The sequence below is a fragment of the Alosa sapidissima genome, chromosome 22, assembly GCF_018492685.1.
Source record: "Alosa sapidissima isolate fAloSap1 chromosome 22, fAloSap1.pri, whole genome shotgun sequence".
NCBI classification, from domain to species: Eukaryota; Metazoa; Chordata; class Actinopteri; order Clupeiformes; family Clupeidae; genus Alosa; species Alosa sapidissima.
In genome coordinates, this window is record NC_055978.1 from 23697047 (window position 1) to 23714697 (window position 17651).

General features: G+C 40.9%; 3 protein-coding genes across 16 annotated transcripts in view; 1 reads left to right on the plus strand and 2 right to left on the minus strand.

Annotated features, from left to right (window-relative positions):
- The window catches only part of zmp:0000000711 (tubby-related protein 3), a 29003-nt gene extending 28574 nt beyond the window's left edge, over positions 1-429 (plus strand). For all 5 annotated transcript variants that reach the window (XM_042079269.1, XM_042079270.1, XM_042079271.1 and 2 more), the window contains one exon: positions 12-429. In XM_042079269.1, coding sequence (XP_041935203.1) covers positions 12-145 — 134 coding nt within the window. In that variant the 3' untranslated portion in view covers positions 146-429. The remainder of the gene's footprint in view (positions 1-11) is intronic.
- A 1840-nt stretch (positions 430-2269) lies between these two features.
- LOC121697663 (E3 ubiquitin-protein ligase TRIM35-like) lies at positions 2270-5121 on the minus strand. 2 transcript variants are annotated; one of them, XM_042079300.1, is made up of 7 exons: positions 4908-5121; positions 4232-4674; positions 3972-4067; positions 3660-3890; positions 3543-3565; positions 3337-3455; positions 2270-3033 (listed from the first exon to the last, which is right to left on the minus strand). In XM_042079300.1, exons 2-7 carry the CDS (start codon positions 4649-4651, stop codon positions 2489-2491), a joined length of 1434 nt encoding a protein of 477 aa, XP_041935234.1. In that variant the 5' UTR covers positions 4652-4674; positions 4908-5121; the 3' UTR covers positions 2270-2488. The 2 variants fall into 2 exon arrangements, with proteins under 2 accessions (XP_041935234.1, XP_041935235.1); XM_042079301.1 differs by lacking the exon at positions 4908-5121 and having other exon boundaries at positions 4232-4900.
- A 1101-nt stretch (positions 5122-6222) lies between these two features.
- LOC121697662 (zinc-binding protein A33-like) lies at positions 6223-17651 on the minus strand. Of its 9 annotated transcripts, XM_042079292.1 has the most exons (7): positions 12863-13245; positions 8263-8593; positions 8072-8167; positions 7743-7973; positions 7581-7603; positions 7375-7493; positions 6223-7129 (listed from the first exon to the last, which is right to left on the minus strand). In XM_042079292.1, exons 1-7 carry the CDS (start codon positions 12979-12981, stop codon positions 6612-6614), a joined length of 1437 nt encoding a protein of 478 aa, XP_041935226.1. In that variant the 5' UTR covers positions 12982-13245; the 3' UTR covers positions 6223-6611. The 9 variants fall into 9 exon arrangements, with proteins under 9 accessions (XP_041935226.1, XP_041935232.1, XP_041935233.1 ...); XM_042079298.1 differs by lacking the exon at positions 12863-13245 and having other exon boundaries at positions 7743-7874; positions 8263-8725; XM_042079294.1 differs by lacking the exons at positions 6223-7129; positions 7375-7493; positions 7581-7603; ... (2 more) ...; positions 8263-8593; positions 12863-13245 and adding exons at positions 10408-11280; positions 11626-11738; positions 11820-11842; ... (1 more) ...; positions 16754-16849; positions 17023-17651.

Consider the following 17651-nt stretch of genomic DNA (forward strand, 5'->3'; position numbering starts at 1 on the left):
TCTCTTTACAGCGGACTACATCGTGATGCAGTTCGGCAGAGTAGCCGAGGACGTCTTCACTCTGGACTTTAACTACCCTATGTGTGCTCTGCAGGCCTTTGCTATTGGCCTCTCTAGCTTTGATAGCAAACTGGCCTGCGAGTGAGCCACCCATCCTCCTTCACATATTCAGAGTCACACACGCGCTCACCCACACAAACACATCCACCATTAACAAGTGAGCTCCCCTCTCCCTCAGGACCGGTGTGTTATTGTGTGCGCGTGTGTGTATATGTATGCATGTGTGTGTGTGTGTGTGTGTGTGTGTGTGTGTGAAACGCTCACCTCCTAGCTCATTGCTGCTACACAATAATCTCCCATCCTGCCCTGTTTAGTCTCGGTGGCCGGCACTACACCCTCCAGAAGAAATAAATCCTTGTCCCAGCGCCAGCGAGGCTCTCTGTGATATTTTACATTCAGAGGTACCAGACATCGAATCACTGGAGAAGAGTCAGATTTCAATCAGCGTTTTTAAAATGAGAGAAAAAAAGAACAGCCTCTTTGAAGGGAAACCTTGTCATCTTCTGAAAACTTTTTTCCTGAGTTTGCCTCTGTGTAAATGTGTGGGTAAATCTAATTATCATAACGTCTTTAATACTGTTTGTCTGTGTTTGTTGTTGCTGACTTAAGTGGACGGCTGTAGTTGTAATGTTGTTTTTTATTTCTTCAATAATTGGTCAGCCAATGGAAGGAAAGGGAATGGTACTCTACTGTGCACCAGCGCTGTACCTTGCCTGGACTAACCAACTGTAGGGACAATGGACAATGAACTGGTCATGGAGAAAGTCTTAGTGGTCTCTTACCAACATTTCATTTTGATGTTTGATAGTATTCAAAACACAACTTTTGTAAACTTGGAGTTTAATCATTGATGTTATTCTAGGTTACTTGTGTGTTCTTTTTTGCCTTTTAACTGTTTCAAGACTTTGGACCACCAGTGCTGCAAACTTTTCTTTTGTCGCTTATTGTGAAGCCTCTATGTCACTTTGCATTGCTTGTCATGATAGATACAGCACAGTTGTCTTGTCTGTAACTGTTAAATCTGATGAGATACAGAATGTTCAGAAACGTTTCGCACCACCAGAGAAACTTTTGTAGAAGCACTCCGTTTGTAAGTCAAGACAGAGTCGGTGATCACTACTAACTGAATCATGCTTAATCAGCGATTTCAAAGGAGCCTTTGACTTACACTGTACATGGCAACTCCATGTGACTTTCCTATTTCGGCTTTCTTGTTTGGGAATGTTTTCTTTTTTTTGTGCTGTGTTCAGCTATCAAAGTGAGGTTTAAGTGGAGTTGTGATGTAGCCTTTTTTCCCAGCATGCACTTTTGTTTCTTCTCTCTCTCTGTGTCTTGTGGGCTTTTAGCTTCCCAAGGACACTTAAAAGACAACCCCAAGCCCATAACACACACAAAACAAATGGAATTCTGTGAAGATGGGCCAGAAAGGGATATTCCTAAGCATTACCTTAATATTTAGAACTTTGCATTAAGGGCTTAACATCAGGGTGGATGAGTTTGAAATGGTATGGATGTAAAGGGGAGCTGCATCGTAATGGGATGTTGTCTTGTATGTGCACAGACCATGTCTTGGGACTTTTGTTCCATAAGAGTCATAACTGTTTCAAGCCAGAAACATTAGGGTGCTGTGTGTGTAGTGGACGCACAAGATCAAAAAGTCCCTGCTGCATCAGTAATGTGGATAGCAATGTTTTTTTGTGAGTGTTTTGTGTTGATTTTGTCTTACGCGCTGCATCTCATTAGCCAATCATATACTGGATATCAAAGGAATGCATATTTTTCCACTTAAATGAACTGTTAATAAAAATGGAATTTGCACAAAGTAACAATTATGGAAAAATACCCTATTTAACCTTGAATAGCAACCTGGGGAAATTAAAGTTAACATCAGCTTTAGCTCAAAGGTCTAAATTTTATTATATTTTTAAAAGATGTTATTGTTTTACAGTCATTTGTAAATATAATGAATTATGTCATGTTGAAAGTCCAAACTGTTTTATCTGTCTTTTTTTTTTTTTTAAATACAAAACGTTGCTGCATGGAATATAAAGCTTCATGTGTTGTCATGGGATACTGGATGAAGAACACTAAAATGTTCTGTGCAACTGGTACCTGAGAAAACCCATACACATACCATCTCACACAAAATTCAGCTACTTAATTTCTATAACTTGATTAGGCATATATGCATGCAACACGGAAGACATCATTGATAGTTAAATTTTATCCATAAAATGGAAGGATGTTTAATGCGGAATACAACAAATAACACTAACGTAAAAACATGTAAACATGATTAAATTATATAAATGTTTAAAGTGTCTGTCTTAAGGCATTGAATGTTTAAAAAACACAATATCATATGTGACTCACACTATGCCTGTCACATGTAAGCGCACTTATGGTTTCTGGGCATCAGATGCCACGTTCACATGTGATCCACTGAGGTCACGCACAACTCTCTTTGCTCTATTTTGAGTGGACACAACTTACAGCCCACCCAGAAGTAAGGGTAGACCTTCTCGGCGAAGCTGTGCTTGAAGGTGTAGATGGACGTCCCATCTGCCGCGTCTGAGAAAGCCACGCGGCCCCTATCGTAGTCCAGCACCACGCGCACCCGCTGGGGCCTCTTCTTCAGGTTCAGACGGGTCAGGGGGGACGTGCCGGCAAAGTACATTTTGTGGTAGTAGTACACCGACAGGTAGCCATTCTTCAGCACAGACGACACCTTCTCCTTGCGCTGCACCCACTCCTTGGCGACGCCCAAGACCCAGGCGGTGTTCTCGCCCACTTCCACGTCCCAGGAGTGGCGGCCCGAGCTGAAGCCCTCGGACCCCAGCACGGCCGTGTCTGGGCAGAAGCGCTCAGGGTTATCAGGCAGCGGCTGCCGGGCCTCGCCGTCCCTGACGCTGGTCAGGCTGTCGGAGAGGATGAGCCAGGGGGCAGCTGTGTTGGGGTCCAGGGTGACTGGAGCTGGTGAGAGTGGACAAAAGAGTGCGGTTGGTTAATGCTGTAAGCATCCTGTGAAATGATGGTATACAGTATCTCTGGGCTACCCTTCAGTTATAGTACTGTGAAACTGGTAATAGCTATTTCACTCGAATTGATCTGTTGCTACACAGGTATTGGTGTTGCCACTGCTGCCTTTAGAATGTCTTGCTACTGATGCCCCAGCTAGGCCTACAGTTCTACAATTGCTGGCAACGGTACATCTTAATTAACAGAGCAAACCCTGGGTGTTTTGCCATCTGAACCCAGCAGTTTTCAGGTACTCACTGTATTTGACCACACCAAGCATCTTCTCCCAGACCCTGAACTTGAGGGAGCCAAGATAGCGGGCCACATTGATGAGAGCCCCTGGGTTCATGGTTGACTCTGGAAAAGTGCACTGGGCCCTAAAATTTACATTTTTGTGTTACACATAAAGGTCATCTAAAAGATTGAGCATGCCAAGAGTAACCATCTTGTAAACATGTACTTACCTCAATAATGTTTTCTTGCATTTCTGAAGAAAGGAGATAGGCAACTTCAGACAGTGAACATGGTTTGCATGGCCTAGTTTCAGCTCCAAAACATTTGAAAGACTGCCTAGTACTTACATGAAGGATTGTTAAGTTTTCCATCTCCATCTCCTCTTCCATGGCCTTAATGGTTTCCGAGAGAGCGGCCATGTTGCTGGCTACCTCAGCCACCTTCTCGCTCATCTGTTGGCTCTTTCTCTCCTCTTCTCTCTTTAGCGCTGCGAGGCGCGCCGCCTCCTCCACGCGCAGAAAGTGATGCAGCTTCTCGAACTCCTCCTGGATGCTCGTGGCTGTTTGCTGGGCCTGGGCCTAAAAGAAACCCAGAAAGAGCAAATATGTGTTTTTGTTTTAGCGCTATGTATGAATGAAACGTCGCTTAAGAAGACTGACCTTTATGTGTTCGGCTGTGCTTTCAAAGCTTCGTTTCATTTTGTCAAACACCTCCAACTTCTCTTGTAGTGCGTTCAGAGCAGACCTCATCTCTTCCTGAAAACCATTAGCCTATTAGAAATGTCTTTATATATATATATATATATATATATATATATATATATATATATATATATATATATATATATATATAGGCCTATATATAAATATATTTGCGTAAATAAACATACAAAAACTGAGGGGGAACATCATTCCCTTACCTTTACGTCAACAACGGCCTCTTCAACGGGGCAACACTCGTGATTTTTGTGTTTTCTTGAAGTGTGACAAATAACACAGATTGGCTCTCGGTCGAGCAAGCAGAAGAGTTTCAGTCGTTCTCCGTGATATCGGCATAGGTTCCCTGGCTCACATTCCTCGCGAGTATCTGGGGGCATGGAGATACCTTCTTCAATCAACGAATCGCACAGGTTTTTCAAGGTGAGACTGGCCACTGGTTCATCCAGGGACTCCGTTCGACAGAGAGGGCAGCTTCTTGCTGCGTGCTTTTGACCCCAGTACTGCTGCAAGCAAGTGGAGCAGAAACTATGGCTGCATTTTAACACAACGGGGTCTCTGAATATGTCACAGCAGATTGGACAGGAGAGGTCCTCTTCTGACAGGGGTAGTCTGCTTGCCATAATACTAGGCACGGCGGTGGATTCTGTTGTGAAAATGAGCAGTAAAGGTTAACGTCAGCAGATCAAAACAACCATCAAACAAAGCCACTTAGCCCGATTTTGTACACTTTCTTTCTCCAACGTTTAGGCTATCATAGCCTACTTCAACAGCACTGACAGTTCACTTAACAAATCGTGGGAATTTTGCTGTCCGCTGTATCGACTTAAATCTAGTTATTTTCTCTCACAATTCATCTGTCGTTTGTAGCCTACTTACCTTGTCTTCGTTCACAATGTTTACAAAAACGTCATTATGTGAAGTCCAACAGACTTCCTATTTCCTGTTCAAGAGACCTCCCCAAAAGGGTTGTCTTTGCGCTTGGACAGAAAGAAAAAAGTCCGTAGGCTATTGTTTCATGTTTAAAAATAAATAAGTGTGATGTTGATTGTAAAGTTCCGGCTTTCATTAAAAGTAAGAACTGACAAGTTCTGGGACAAGCAGAGAATGTCTAATAAGGGGAGAACTGCCACTCTCGGAAAACTTCCGGTTTCTGAACAGGTTGCAGTTCCTTCTGTGGTTCCACATGAGGGCGCTCGTCCACGAGTGCAGAATGCATGGAGGTCTATGGTGCTCTACCCCTCAAAATCCACTTTTCTCGGGATATAATTTTTTTTCAAGTAATTTGAGTATTGTATTCGAAAGGGGGGGCAAAGAAAATACACTTGGTTGAGTATTATATTTTTTTTTAAGTCACTTAATTGTTCTAAAAAGCCTTTAAAATGTGTCAATGACGTCATTCATTAGCACAATGCTAGCGTGTTATGTGCAACAACGACCCAACCTGTAAGAAATCAAAAGGACATAAGTACTCGTTCATTCAACTTTTGACCTATAACCCATGTTGAAGTTATACAAACTACAATCAAATCTGAGATTTGTCAACGACAATCAGGTGAAAGAGACAAATTTAGCCGTCTAGCTCCATTGACTCCCATTCATTCTGCACTCATGGCGATCGCCCCCAGTGGAACTCTGGTGGAACTGCATCCAAAATTCGGTACAATGGGACTTAATACGGAGTGGCAAGGCTCTCCGTAGACGGGCTCTGGGACAAGCTTCTGGGCATGTAAAAAAAACAAAAACTACCTGAGTCATATGTAGCCTACGGAGCCCCCAATGGGACATGGTGGGAATTTATCCTTAATTTATGTTTTTGATCTCTCTCGCTACAGTTTTGCTTCTTTCGCAGTGTTTAAGGATGAATGCAAAAGTAGTCTTTTAGTGGGAACACAAAACTTACTGCGAGAGAATACAAAAACATTGCGAGGGAACGTAAAAGGAGCTCTAAAAAAATAATTCCCACCATAGCGCTTCGCTTGCTCCGTAATGGACCATAAAGATAATAAATATAGCTTTCTGTCCCCACCTGGTGGACAAAAAGCAAATTTTTCATCAGATTAACAAAACGCATGAGAAAGAAATTATTTCTTAAAAAAATGAATGGCATCTAAGCTGATATCTAATGTAATATCATGGATTTTATTAGTGTTTCTTTAAGTGCTCATAGGAAACATGCATTGCAAGCAAACAGTCAATGGCCTAAATGGTTTTATTGGAAACTTGTTGGCAAGTTCACAGGAAACAATCTGTGTTCAAAAAGGTAAAATTGACTTTTAGTGTAATGTAGGCCTACTTCTTTGCATATGTCTCATTTCAACTACATTTATTCTGTGATTAAAACATTAATTATTAAAAGCTGAATTGCATTTTATCACAACGATTTTATCACAGCAAACAATGTCTTAGTCAGTTAACTTTTTTAGATTATTTGACAGCCCTAAATGTGTGTAAAGATCAGACACCCTGACCATGACAATATAAATTATTTTGCAATTTGTGTCACAATACAATTATGTTCTTAAACACTTCCTTATTAAATCTGTTTTACTATCGTCCGGCTAACAATATTGAGACAAAAAGTCACTTTGTGCTTTTTCCTGGAAAGAGACTCATTGGGCAATTGGGATCTCCACTACAAAAGTATGGAAATACTTTCTCTTTGAATTTGCAGGTGTAGCTGTACAAGGTGCAGTTTCTATGTGGGTCACAGAATTTGACCAGTCCCTTGTCATAGTCTAGCCATATTCTTATCGATGGAACATAACGCACAGCTATTTGTGGCTGTCCTCTCACGCCCACTCTGTATACACCGTCACTGAGACGTATGCTCCAAAATCTACCACTGGGTTCCATCTTGAGAAGTTCCTTCCGGTCCACATTCTCTTCAATCACCCCAAGAGTCCATTTATTACTGTTCCCAACCCCAACATCCCAGCAGTGTAGGCCCGCAGTATAACCCTGCGAGCCGAGGACACCAACATACAATCTCTCAGGGTTATCTGGAACCGACAGTCTCTGTTTTGAATATGTGACAGTTGTACAGCCCTCCGAGATGATGAGCTGGCTGGATGCAGTGAGTGGATCAAGCATAACAGGAGCTTTGATGAGAGAAAGGAAAGGTATGAAAACAGGCAAAGTATCAAGTCTTTGGTTGAATGTTATTTTACAAATTGACCATGGATCATTTAATCAATAAACATGTTTTATGACTGACATGAAGCATAGAATGTCTTTGAATTCAATAATTAGTTAAGCCATGCCTTGGAGATGACAAATTTAACATCCATAAAGCATGCTAATATCATCATTATTGACAATATAGAGGTTAATAAGCAAAACATACGTTTTTGGATAAGATCCTTCATTTGTGCCCACACCGTGAACAGTGAGCCAGGGAGTGTTATGTCTTCACAATGAACCTCTGGCACTTTGCGTATAGGCTCCACAGCACTATTTTTAATTCTAGGGTAAATAATATTTGTGTCATTCACTGATAGCACGAATAAATATAAAGTTAATAAAAATGTGCATTGAGATACACCGCCTCACCTTTCATTGTTCATACTATAGTTCTGAAAAAATGTCAAGTATAAATATTAGAAATTCATCCCATACAAGCAAATTCTTATATAAACAGGCTACAAAAATACATCTTAAAAAATCTGGAAGGACTCATTACATAAACAGTGAAATTCTGGATTGTGACTCCACCTTCAGGAATGCACTGTTTTCCTCTTCTATTTCCTGTTTCATCACTTGAATGGTATCTGAAAGTCTTGTAATCTTCTGGTGTAATTTGGCAAGATTTTTTTCCACGCCACTGCATTTTTGTTTCTCCATTTCCTGGAGAAATGTGATCCATTTAGCCTCTTCAGTCTGCAAAAACTGGTAGAACTTTCGAAATTCTTGTCTCACCTCTTGTTCTACAGTTTGCACATGGGTCTGAATGTGTAGTAGAATAGCATTAATACATTTTGACGATGCATACAGTAAATATGTTTATATGTTTTGGATTTGAGAGAATGCAGGTGTCTACATACCTTTACCATGTTGGTAACTTTTTCATTGTCTTCCTTTGCCTTATTTAACACAAGCAGACTCTCCTCTAATACTTCAATTCCTGTTCTTAACTTTATCTGAAAGTGAGACAATACATTTTGGTGATTTGGAAGAAATAATGTTTATGGCCTATAGAGAGGTCAGATGGCTCCTGCAGAATCCTCAAACTTACCTTCAGATCTTGAGCTGCCTCTTGAATAGGAGAGCATTTGTGTTTTTTATGTTGCTCGGAATCATAACAGATGACACAAATGGGCTGATTTTCCTCATAGCAGAACAGTTTCAATTTCTCTCCATGCAAAGAGCACACATCATCCCGTCCTGTGGTTGTATTCACACTTTTTAAAGACTCACAGAGACTCTTAAAGGCCAGGCTCAGTGTGGGCTCCTCAGACGAACACTTCTTCCTGCAGATGGGACACAGCGGAACATCCAGATCCTTCCAGTACTTCTGCAAGCACTCCTGACAGAAGCTGTGACTACACTTCAATGTCACAGGGTCCCTGAAAATATCACAGCATATTGGGCAGGCAAGGGTTATCTCTGACAAAATAAGTTGGTCAGCCATGGGGACAGTTTGATGAGGCTCTTTGGTTGTGGCAGCTGGTGAATGCTCTGTCATGGCTTTAGTTTCATTTACTAAGAAACCTGCACAGCTAGTCATACAGGCTCTAGGATCTTGCAGTTTACATAAGAGGATGTATTATGTAGTGACCATATTACCTCCTCCCCTCACTTCCTTTATGACATAGACAAGACCAGGTACGTTTATTTATAGAGCACATTTCATACACAGGTGTGTTTGAATAGACTAGCCTACTAGACAAGCAGTTTTACCAAAGTAGCGATCACACAACTTGAATCTTCGGCGGTTGTGCCGTTTATTAAACACAAGTATGTTGACACTAATTGCACTGGGCATGGGTATTTGTAGGCCAACTGGTTGAATTATATAGACATCATTAAACAGGGTTTATTTACAAGACATTGTAGAATCAGGAGACTAAACAGCCCTTTTTCTGCACTTATTCATGGCAGCAGATGTAACATTACATGTACTAGCAATAACGCCAGACTGGATAGTCCTGGCAGCTGCATGCTGGCTTTTTAAGGTAGATTTGTTAATTTGGGTGTCTTCTTTAGTTCTGAAGCTTGCTTTCTTGTGCATGCATTTTTCTTTTTTGGGCCCCACTCTCATGTCTCCTATGACCAAACATTTGACAGGTACTTTTGTATTTGGCCATTTTTCTTACACTTCACTTAACTCACATGAGGCCCCCTATGGCCGAGGCCCTGGGCCGCAGCCGCTATAGCCCTTTGGGTTAATACGGCCCTGGGCATGGCTGGACTGGTTGACCAGCTCTCTTATGTCTTTTGACAGACTCACAGAGACTCTTAATAATAATATAATAATAAGTTTATTTTATATAGCGCCTTTATCAAACCCAAGGTCGCTTAACATATAGAAGGAAAGCATATTAACAGACAGACAAACAATAACAAAGCAAAACAATAACAATACAACAAGACAAGCTATGTGTGGAGCTATGTATTGGGTGTAGAGGAGAAGTGATAATTAAACCAAAAGTTCCCAAAGAAGGGAAGAGATGGACAGTCACAAAGGGGTTGGGGGAGTTCTAGAGTTTAGGGGCCAAGGCACTGAAGGACCTGCCACCCAGGGTGGAGAGTCTGGTGCGGGGGATAGATAGGAGGCTCTTGAAGGCCAGGCTCAGTGTGGGCTCCTCAGATAGGCACCCTTTCCTGTAAATGGGACACAGGGACACATCCAGGTCCCGCCACTGCAGAAGGCACTCCTGACAGAAGCTGTGGCTGCATTTCAGTTGCCACAAGGTCTCTGAAGATGTCACAACATATTGGGCAAGCAAGGTTGGCCTTAGACACAAAAAATCGATCAGCTTGATAGTTTCTTGGTTTGATTGTGGCTGTCGGTAAAACTGTGTCACAGTTTAGATTTAATTTATACATAAACTAGCTCATTTTGTGAGTAACAGGCCCTGCCCATTTTTTGCCCACTGTCATTGAAATGTTAATACAGTTGTAGTACTTGTAGAAACAGAATAATCTGTTTGGATACGTCATCTCTAAATTAACTCCCAAGTGTTTATGCAAGATGAGATATTGCACAAGGTTGATTAATATGTACAAACACTTTTTCACTCCCTTCTCCCACTCAACGGCTTTGTAACAGGTTACACATAATTTAAAGTTATATACGGTGCAGTGTTTATTGAAAATGATTTGGATATTCATTTATGCTTCTAGTTTCATTAATGTGTATTTTATCTGTTTGGTATGTTTAGTTCTTTTTAGCAGTTTGCTTTTCTTTCCCAGGGGCTTGTTTAGTTATTCTTCTAATGTGTTTTAAGAATGATGCAACCAGTCATATCTCACCATACTGTCAACTCATTCATTTAAGTTAGTCAACTATAACTGTCTGTACGGTAGTGGCTCAAGGGCTAGAGGAGCTGCTCTACAACCAGAAGGTCCCTCAAATCCTTGAGTGTCAGCTGTGGCCAGTTCCTCGTCATGGGTAAACTGAGAGGCATAATTCTGTAGAGAATGCCTACTTTGCTTTAAAAGTGAAGAGAGACCGAGCATTCTGTAGGTCTATCCAATAATTTATTGCAGTAGTGACACAATCTCTATTAACTCTTTCCGACTGTTAGGGGAAACAGGCGCAGTGGACATTTCAAACTTGTAGTGTTGAAGTAGGGGAACAGTTTCTCGGTAAACATATCAGTGAAGCTATACAAAGTCATATTTGCAGATGGATCTGAGAATGACACCTCCCCATGCTCGTAATCCAGTAGGACTCTGATAACTGTAGGTCTTTTGGCTACATTGAATTCAATTGAAGCCTTGACACCAGCCCGGTGCTTCCCTCTGGTGAAGCGTATGCTCCATAATCCACTATCTGGCTGCATTTCCAGGTACTGCTTCCGCTTGATTGACTGCCTCACCACTCCAAGGGTCCAGCTGTCATTGTCACCAACCTCAACATCCCAGCTGTGACGACCAGCAGTGAAGCCATTTGATCCCAGCACGCCAATGTGAAATCGTTCTGGGTTATCAGGTACTGTTTGCTTCTCTTCTGTGTATGTAAGTGAAGTGAGATTATCTGCGATGATGAGCTTGGGTGAAGCCGTGTTTGGGTCCAGAGTCATTGAGCCTTAAGGGAGGAAATCATAATCAATTTATGGCAAACACATTAAGCCATACATTGAGGGAACAGCCTCCTCTGTTTTTGAGCTTTATGCCAGTATTTTGTCTAAAACAATTCCCACAGGAAGTTGACTACAACCTAACAATTGGGCTGGTATAACAAAATGTTGTGTTCCTATACAGTGTAAATCAGGTCCTTTATTGAAAGTAATTTATAATGCAGAGAGGATTTTGTACAGTAATTGTAAATAACTGAATCCTAACATTTGATTGCATAGAACCACAGGACTTTCTACACTTAATCATTCTGATGTTTTAAAAGTGATCATTAATGCATATGAAACATACTCACAGACTGGATAAAATGACTGCAACCACAACTCATGATTCAGAGGGTAGACGTATTTAGCCATGTTGATCAGTGCACCCGACAAATCCTCTGATTTTGGTGTTGAGCATTTGAGTCTGAAAGATAATTCATCATGCATTCTGAGTCTGTTTTACCCTAAGGCAGTAAAAGTTGTCAGGAGAATGAACAAGACATACCTCTCGGGATTTGAATAGTAGTTCTGAAAAAAGAAAATCAGACATATGTATTCTAGAATGCTCAGTATTGTCAGAACTAGAACAATTTTGACAGGTAAAATCAGCCTTTTCTTTGTATGACCAATACAATAATCCAATATTAACATCTGATTTTGGTCGCCTGCCAGTTGAATAAAAGTCTACCTGTAGAAACAGGATGTCATCAGATTCCATTTGAATTTTTACTCTGTCAACAGTTTCTGACAAAGTAGTAATCTCTCCATGAACCCTTTCTATTCTGCTGTCCAGGTCTCTGTGTTTCTGCTCCTTTTCCTCTCTCAGGGCCACAAGCTTGGCTTCTTCTTCCTTGCGGAGGAACTGATAACATTTTTCAAAGTCCTGAATAATTTGCAGCTCTGCCGATTGTGCCTGAGTCTGGAAACATAGATCAAGATGACACTGTTAAAGAGAGATCATTTGTCTAGTTAATCCTGTCTAGTTTTGTTTATCATCCATATAGTATCCTACCTCTATGTGAGTGACCATGTTTTCAAGATCATGTTTTGTTTTCTTCAGGATGTTGAGGCTTTGATTAAAATCAGAAATCCCGTCTTCCATTTCCTTCTGCACTTAAATCACAAAATAACATTAACTGAAACATTAACTGAAAAATGTAAATAATTCACAATGAACACATTTCAGTGGAAAATTGTGTGACAGAAAAAAGCCTCACCTTTATGTTCCCCACAGCTTCCTCAATGGGAGAACACACATGATTGTTATGTTTTTTTGATGTGTGGCAGATGATACATATAGGCTGCTTGTCTTCAAAACAGAACAATTTAAGCTTCTCCTCATGCAGGGGGCATAGCTGGTCTGGTTGAACAGCCCTGTTTGTTCTTTTTAAAGACTCACAGAGACTCTTGAAGGCCAGGCTCAGTGTGGGCTCCTCAGACGAACACTTCTTCCTGCAGACGGGACACAGTAGAACTTCCAGATCCTTCCAGTACTTCTGCAAGCACTCCTGACAGAAGCTGTGACTACATTTCAGTGTTACAGGGTCCCTGAAGATGTCACAGCATATTGGGCAGGTAAGGTTGGCCTTCAGTTGGTCAGCCATGGGGACAATTTGATGAGGCTCTTTGGTTGTGGCAGCTTGTGAATGCTCTATCTTTAGTTTCATTTACCAGGAAACCTGCTCAGCTAGTCATGTACAGTAAACCCTGCCCTCTCTTCCTACTTTATCTCTTGGCTATTGCAGTACTGTGCTAGTATCTTGCAGTTTAAATAAGAGGGTGTGTTACATATTACCTAATTTCTTTCCTAGGACCGATGTCATTAAATAAGGGAGGTCATACAGAGTTTAAGGTTAAATGTGCTGCACAGTGTTTAATGACAATTATTTGTTTTAGACATGATAATATTTGTTTGGTCTTTTTCTTTCCAAGGTGCTGACAACTCCTGACAACTTTTGTCTTTTCCCTCATCTGGCTTCAACACTGCCACACTGTGCCTTTGGCATTTTATTTTTTATTATAATCTTTTTCATTTCTGAGATTTCATTGGAACCAGGGACCACAATCAGATGTAATCCCATATAGATGTAATGATGTACAGATGTAATCACACAGGTATACTATTCCATGAACAATGAGTGTACAGTACAAGCAGTGGGTTCTTTATCAGTTATGAAATGGTGTCAGTTATAGGTTTACCTTTTCCCCTTTTACAGATGCAACTGGAGTAGAGATGGCTAAAATCTATGCAGGAAAGACGTAGTTCATCTGGTAGTGGCGCCCCAAAAATTCTTCAGACGGACAAAGAACTGACATCTTTGAGTGTAGCTGCTTGTGATTTTGTGAATTTTATATGTAACTTCAATAATCATTTCACTTTGTTGAAAGTTACACCTATCCCAACAGCTCTCTTTCATGTAAGTTGGTGTCTTATCCAACCAATAGAGTAACTTCTCTGCTGTGTGACTGAAAGTAGCAGGAGTGTACCTGTTCCCTGGGGTCTATATTCCCAGGGCCCTATATGAACTTGGGAGTGCAGCCAACAATTTAGGGTAGCATACTCAACCCTGCTAGGTATAATGTTTTACAAAAAAATATGCTACATACATTATGTAAACACAAAAGCAGTTTTAATTATTCTTTATTGTTCTTTTTAGCTATTTGATTTTCACTGGAAACACACATGAAACGTATCTCTCTCTGAGACACAGACACACACACACCAGGGGTGTTAAGTTTTGAAAATGAGTGCAGATGCATGTAGGCTATACTCTGTTAGGTTTTAGTAAAGCATGGTTTAGTGGAATACCTGTTCCACTAAACAGGCGTGCAAGCAGATTCGTTCAAATGTGCAGCTGACTATCAAAATACAGATGCGCTGTTTGAAGTTGCGCTGCTTGCTGTTAAAGGGAATGACAGATGTAATTTTCATTGGTTTAAAGTCCAAAACACACCCATGACTGATTAAGAAACATGAGAACCGCCTTGTTGTGCCAGGCGTCCGATGTTTGATAAGAGTTTGACAACAAAACCACCCCCAATGTGGACTGGACAAATCCCTAAGCTATTAGCGGGTGACCATGCATTTTAGATCGCTGATAGGGCCCTAAGAAGGCTCGACACAACATGAAACTTTGCTCGAAGTATCAAAAGAGTCTCTACACATTAACTCGAGCCTTGAGAAAATATCAGCATAGTTTGCACAATTAAAATAAAGACTTAAAAATAAATGGTGTTCCAACTAAAGTGATCTTGACAACATTCACACGCACATCATTGTGATGATCCATTTAGTTATTTATTGTATTGATACACAAATTAAGTCTATTTGTTTTTTTCAGACTGTTAAGGAAAATAGGCACAGTGGACATTTCAGTCCCTCGCCATGGGTAAACGGAGAGGCATACATCTGTAGAGCATTATGGCGAAAGCCTACTTGGTTCATTTAAAAGTGACAAGACAGAGCTCTCTGTTGGTCTATTCAATCATTTATTACAGTAGTGATACAAAATCTATTAGCTCTTTCAGACTGTTAGGGGAAACAGGCGCAGTGGACATTTCAAACTTGTACTGTTGAAGTAGGGGTACATTTCCTCGGTAAACACATCAGTAAAGCTGTACAAAGTAATATTTGCAGATGGATCTGAGAATGACACCTCCCCACCCTCGTAATCCAGTAGGACTCTGATGACTGTAGGTCTTTCGGCTACTTTGAGCTCGGCCCGAGTCTTGACACCAGCCCTGTACTTCCCATTGATAAAACGGATGCTCCACAATCCACTCACTGGTTGCATTTTCAGCAGCTGCTTCCGTTGGATTGACTGCCTCACCACTCCAAGGGTCCAATTGTCATTGTCACCGACCTCAACATCCCAGCTGTGACGACCAGCAGTGAAGCCCTTTGATCCCAGTACGCCAATTTGAAATCGCTCTGGGTTATCAGGTACTGTTTGCCTCTCCTCTGTGTATGTAAGTGAAGTGAGATGATCGGCAATGATGAGCTTGAATGAGGCCGTATTTGGGTCCAGAGTCATTGGGCCTTAAGGGAGGGAATCATAATTTATTGCACATTCAGCAATACATTCAGGAAACAGCCTTTTTAACTTGATACCAGTATTTTGTACCACAGGAAGTTGTTTATCACAGTTGACTACAGCCTGATAATGGACTGGTACAACAAATGTTTACAGCTCACAATATTAAAGGTGCTCTAAGCGATGCTGGGTAACGTCACTTCTGTTGACTTTCAAACAAAACAGAGAGCTAGCTCGCTACTTCCTCCCCCTCCCTCCCGTGCTGCTCCCATGCAATTGAAACTCTCCTATAAACTAGCATCTCGTCTGTGATTTACTGGAACAGTTTGTTATGTTTTTATGGGCTAGGTTGGCCCAGGTGGTTTTTGTTGCCGTTTTTGGAGCCTGGGCTGTCCACAGAGATCGCATTTTTTTTACAGTGTATTCAGGACACAGACAGCTAGCAGTTGGTTAGGTGATGTTTGTAGTAAGTGACATAAAATGTTTTAGCCTAAAAAACGTGTGGCATCGCTTAGAGCACCTTTAATCAGGTGCTTTATTGAAAGTAATTAAAAATGCAGAGAAGATTTTGCAATAGTAAATGACTGAAGCATAATATTTGTCTTCATAGAACCACATGACTTTCTACACATAACCATTCTTTTATCACTTTAAGTAATCATTTACGGTATACACATGAAACATGTTCAAGCACTCACAGGCTTGATGAAATGACTGTAACCACAGTTCATGATTCAGAGGGTAGACGTGTTTGGTCATGTCGATCAGGGCACCTGACAAATCCTCTGATTCTGGTGTTGAGCATTTGAGTCTGAAAGATAGTTCATCATGCACATTGAGTCTGTATTACCTTAAGGTAGTACAAGTTGGCAGGAGAATAAACAAGACATACCTCTCGGGATTTGAATAGTACTTCTGAAAAAGAAAATCACACATACGTATTCTAGAATGCTCAGTCTTGTTAGAATCAGAACAATTTTGACAGATCAAATCAGATAAAAACCTTTTCTTGGTATATGATGTGACCAATACAAACATCCGATATTAACATCTGCTTTTGGTCAAGCCTACCTGTAGAAACAGGATGTCATCGGATTCCATTTGAATTTTTACTCTGTCAACAGTTTCTGACAAAGTAGTAATCTCTCCATGAACCCTTTCTATTCTGCTCTCCAGGTCTCTGTGTTTCTGCTCCTTTTCCTCTCTCAGGGCCACAAGCTTGGCTTCTTCTTCCTTGCGGAGGAACTGATAACATTTTTGTCCTATATAACATAAGTCCTGAATAATCTGCAGCTCTGCCGATTGTGCCTGAGTCTGGAAACATAGATCAAGATGACACTGTTAAAGAGAGATCATTTGTCTAGTTAATCCTGTCTAGTTTTGTTTATCATCCATATTATCCTACCTCTATGTGAGTGGCCATGTTTTCAAGGTCATGTTTTGTTTTCTTCAGGATGTTGAGGCTTTGATTAATATCAGAAATTCCATTTTCCATTTCCTTCTGCACTTAAATTACAAAATTAATCACAAATAAATCATACCTGATAAAAATGAATATGATATTAAAATGTATATATGCATTAACTAAAATATTATAAATAACTAATAATGAACTAATTTCAGTTCAGTGGTGTGCTGCTTAAAGGGATGATGTGACACAGAAAAAAGCCTCACCTTTAAATCCTCCACAGCTTCCTCAATGGGAGAACACACATGATTTTTATGTTTTTTTGATGTGTGGCAGATGACACAAATAGGCTGCTTGTCATCGAAACAGAACAATTTAAGCTTCTCCTCATGCAAGGGGCATAGCTGCTGGTCAGGTTGAACAGCCCTGTTTGTTCTTTTTAAAGACTCACAGAGACTCTTGAAGGCCAGGCTCAGTGTGGGCTCCTCAGACGAACAATTCTTCCTGCAGACGGGACACAGCAGAACTTCCAGGTCCTTCCAGTACTTCTGCAAGCACTCCTGACAGAAGCTGTGACTACACTTCAGTGTCACAGGGTCCCTGAAGATGTCACAGCATATTGGGCAGGAAAGGTTGTCCTCACACAGAGTGAGTTGATCATCCATGGGGACAGTTTCCAGTTTGCTTGTGGCTGTCGGGACAAACTGTTACTGTTTCAGTTTCGTTTCCAGATAAACAAGCCCTGCCCAGTTTTTGGTCGACTGTTGAATTAACCTTGTTTACACAAGATACGATTTTAGACAAGGTCCATAAAGTCTCACTGTCCTGTTATATTTTCAGTCTTCATATTGTAATAGCCTAAATGAAAGGGTGAAATGGCAATTATGTACTGTAT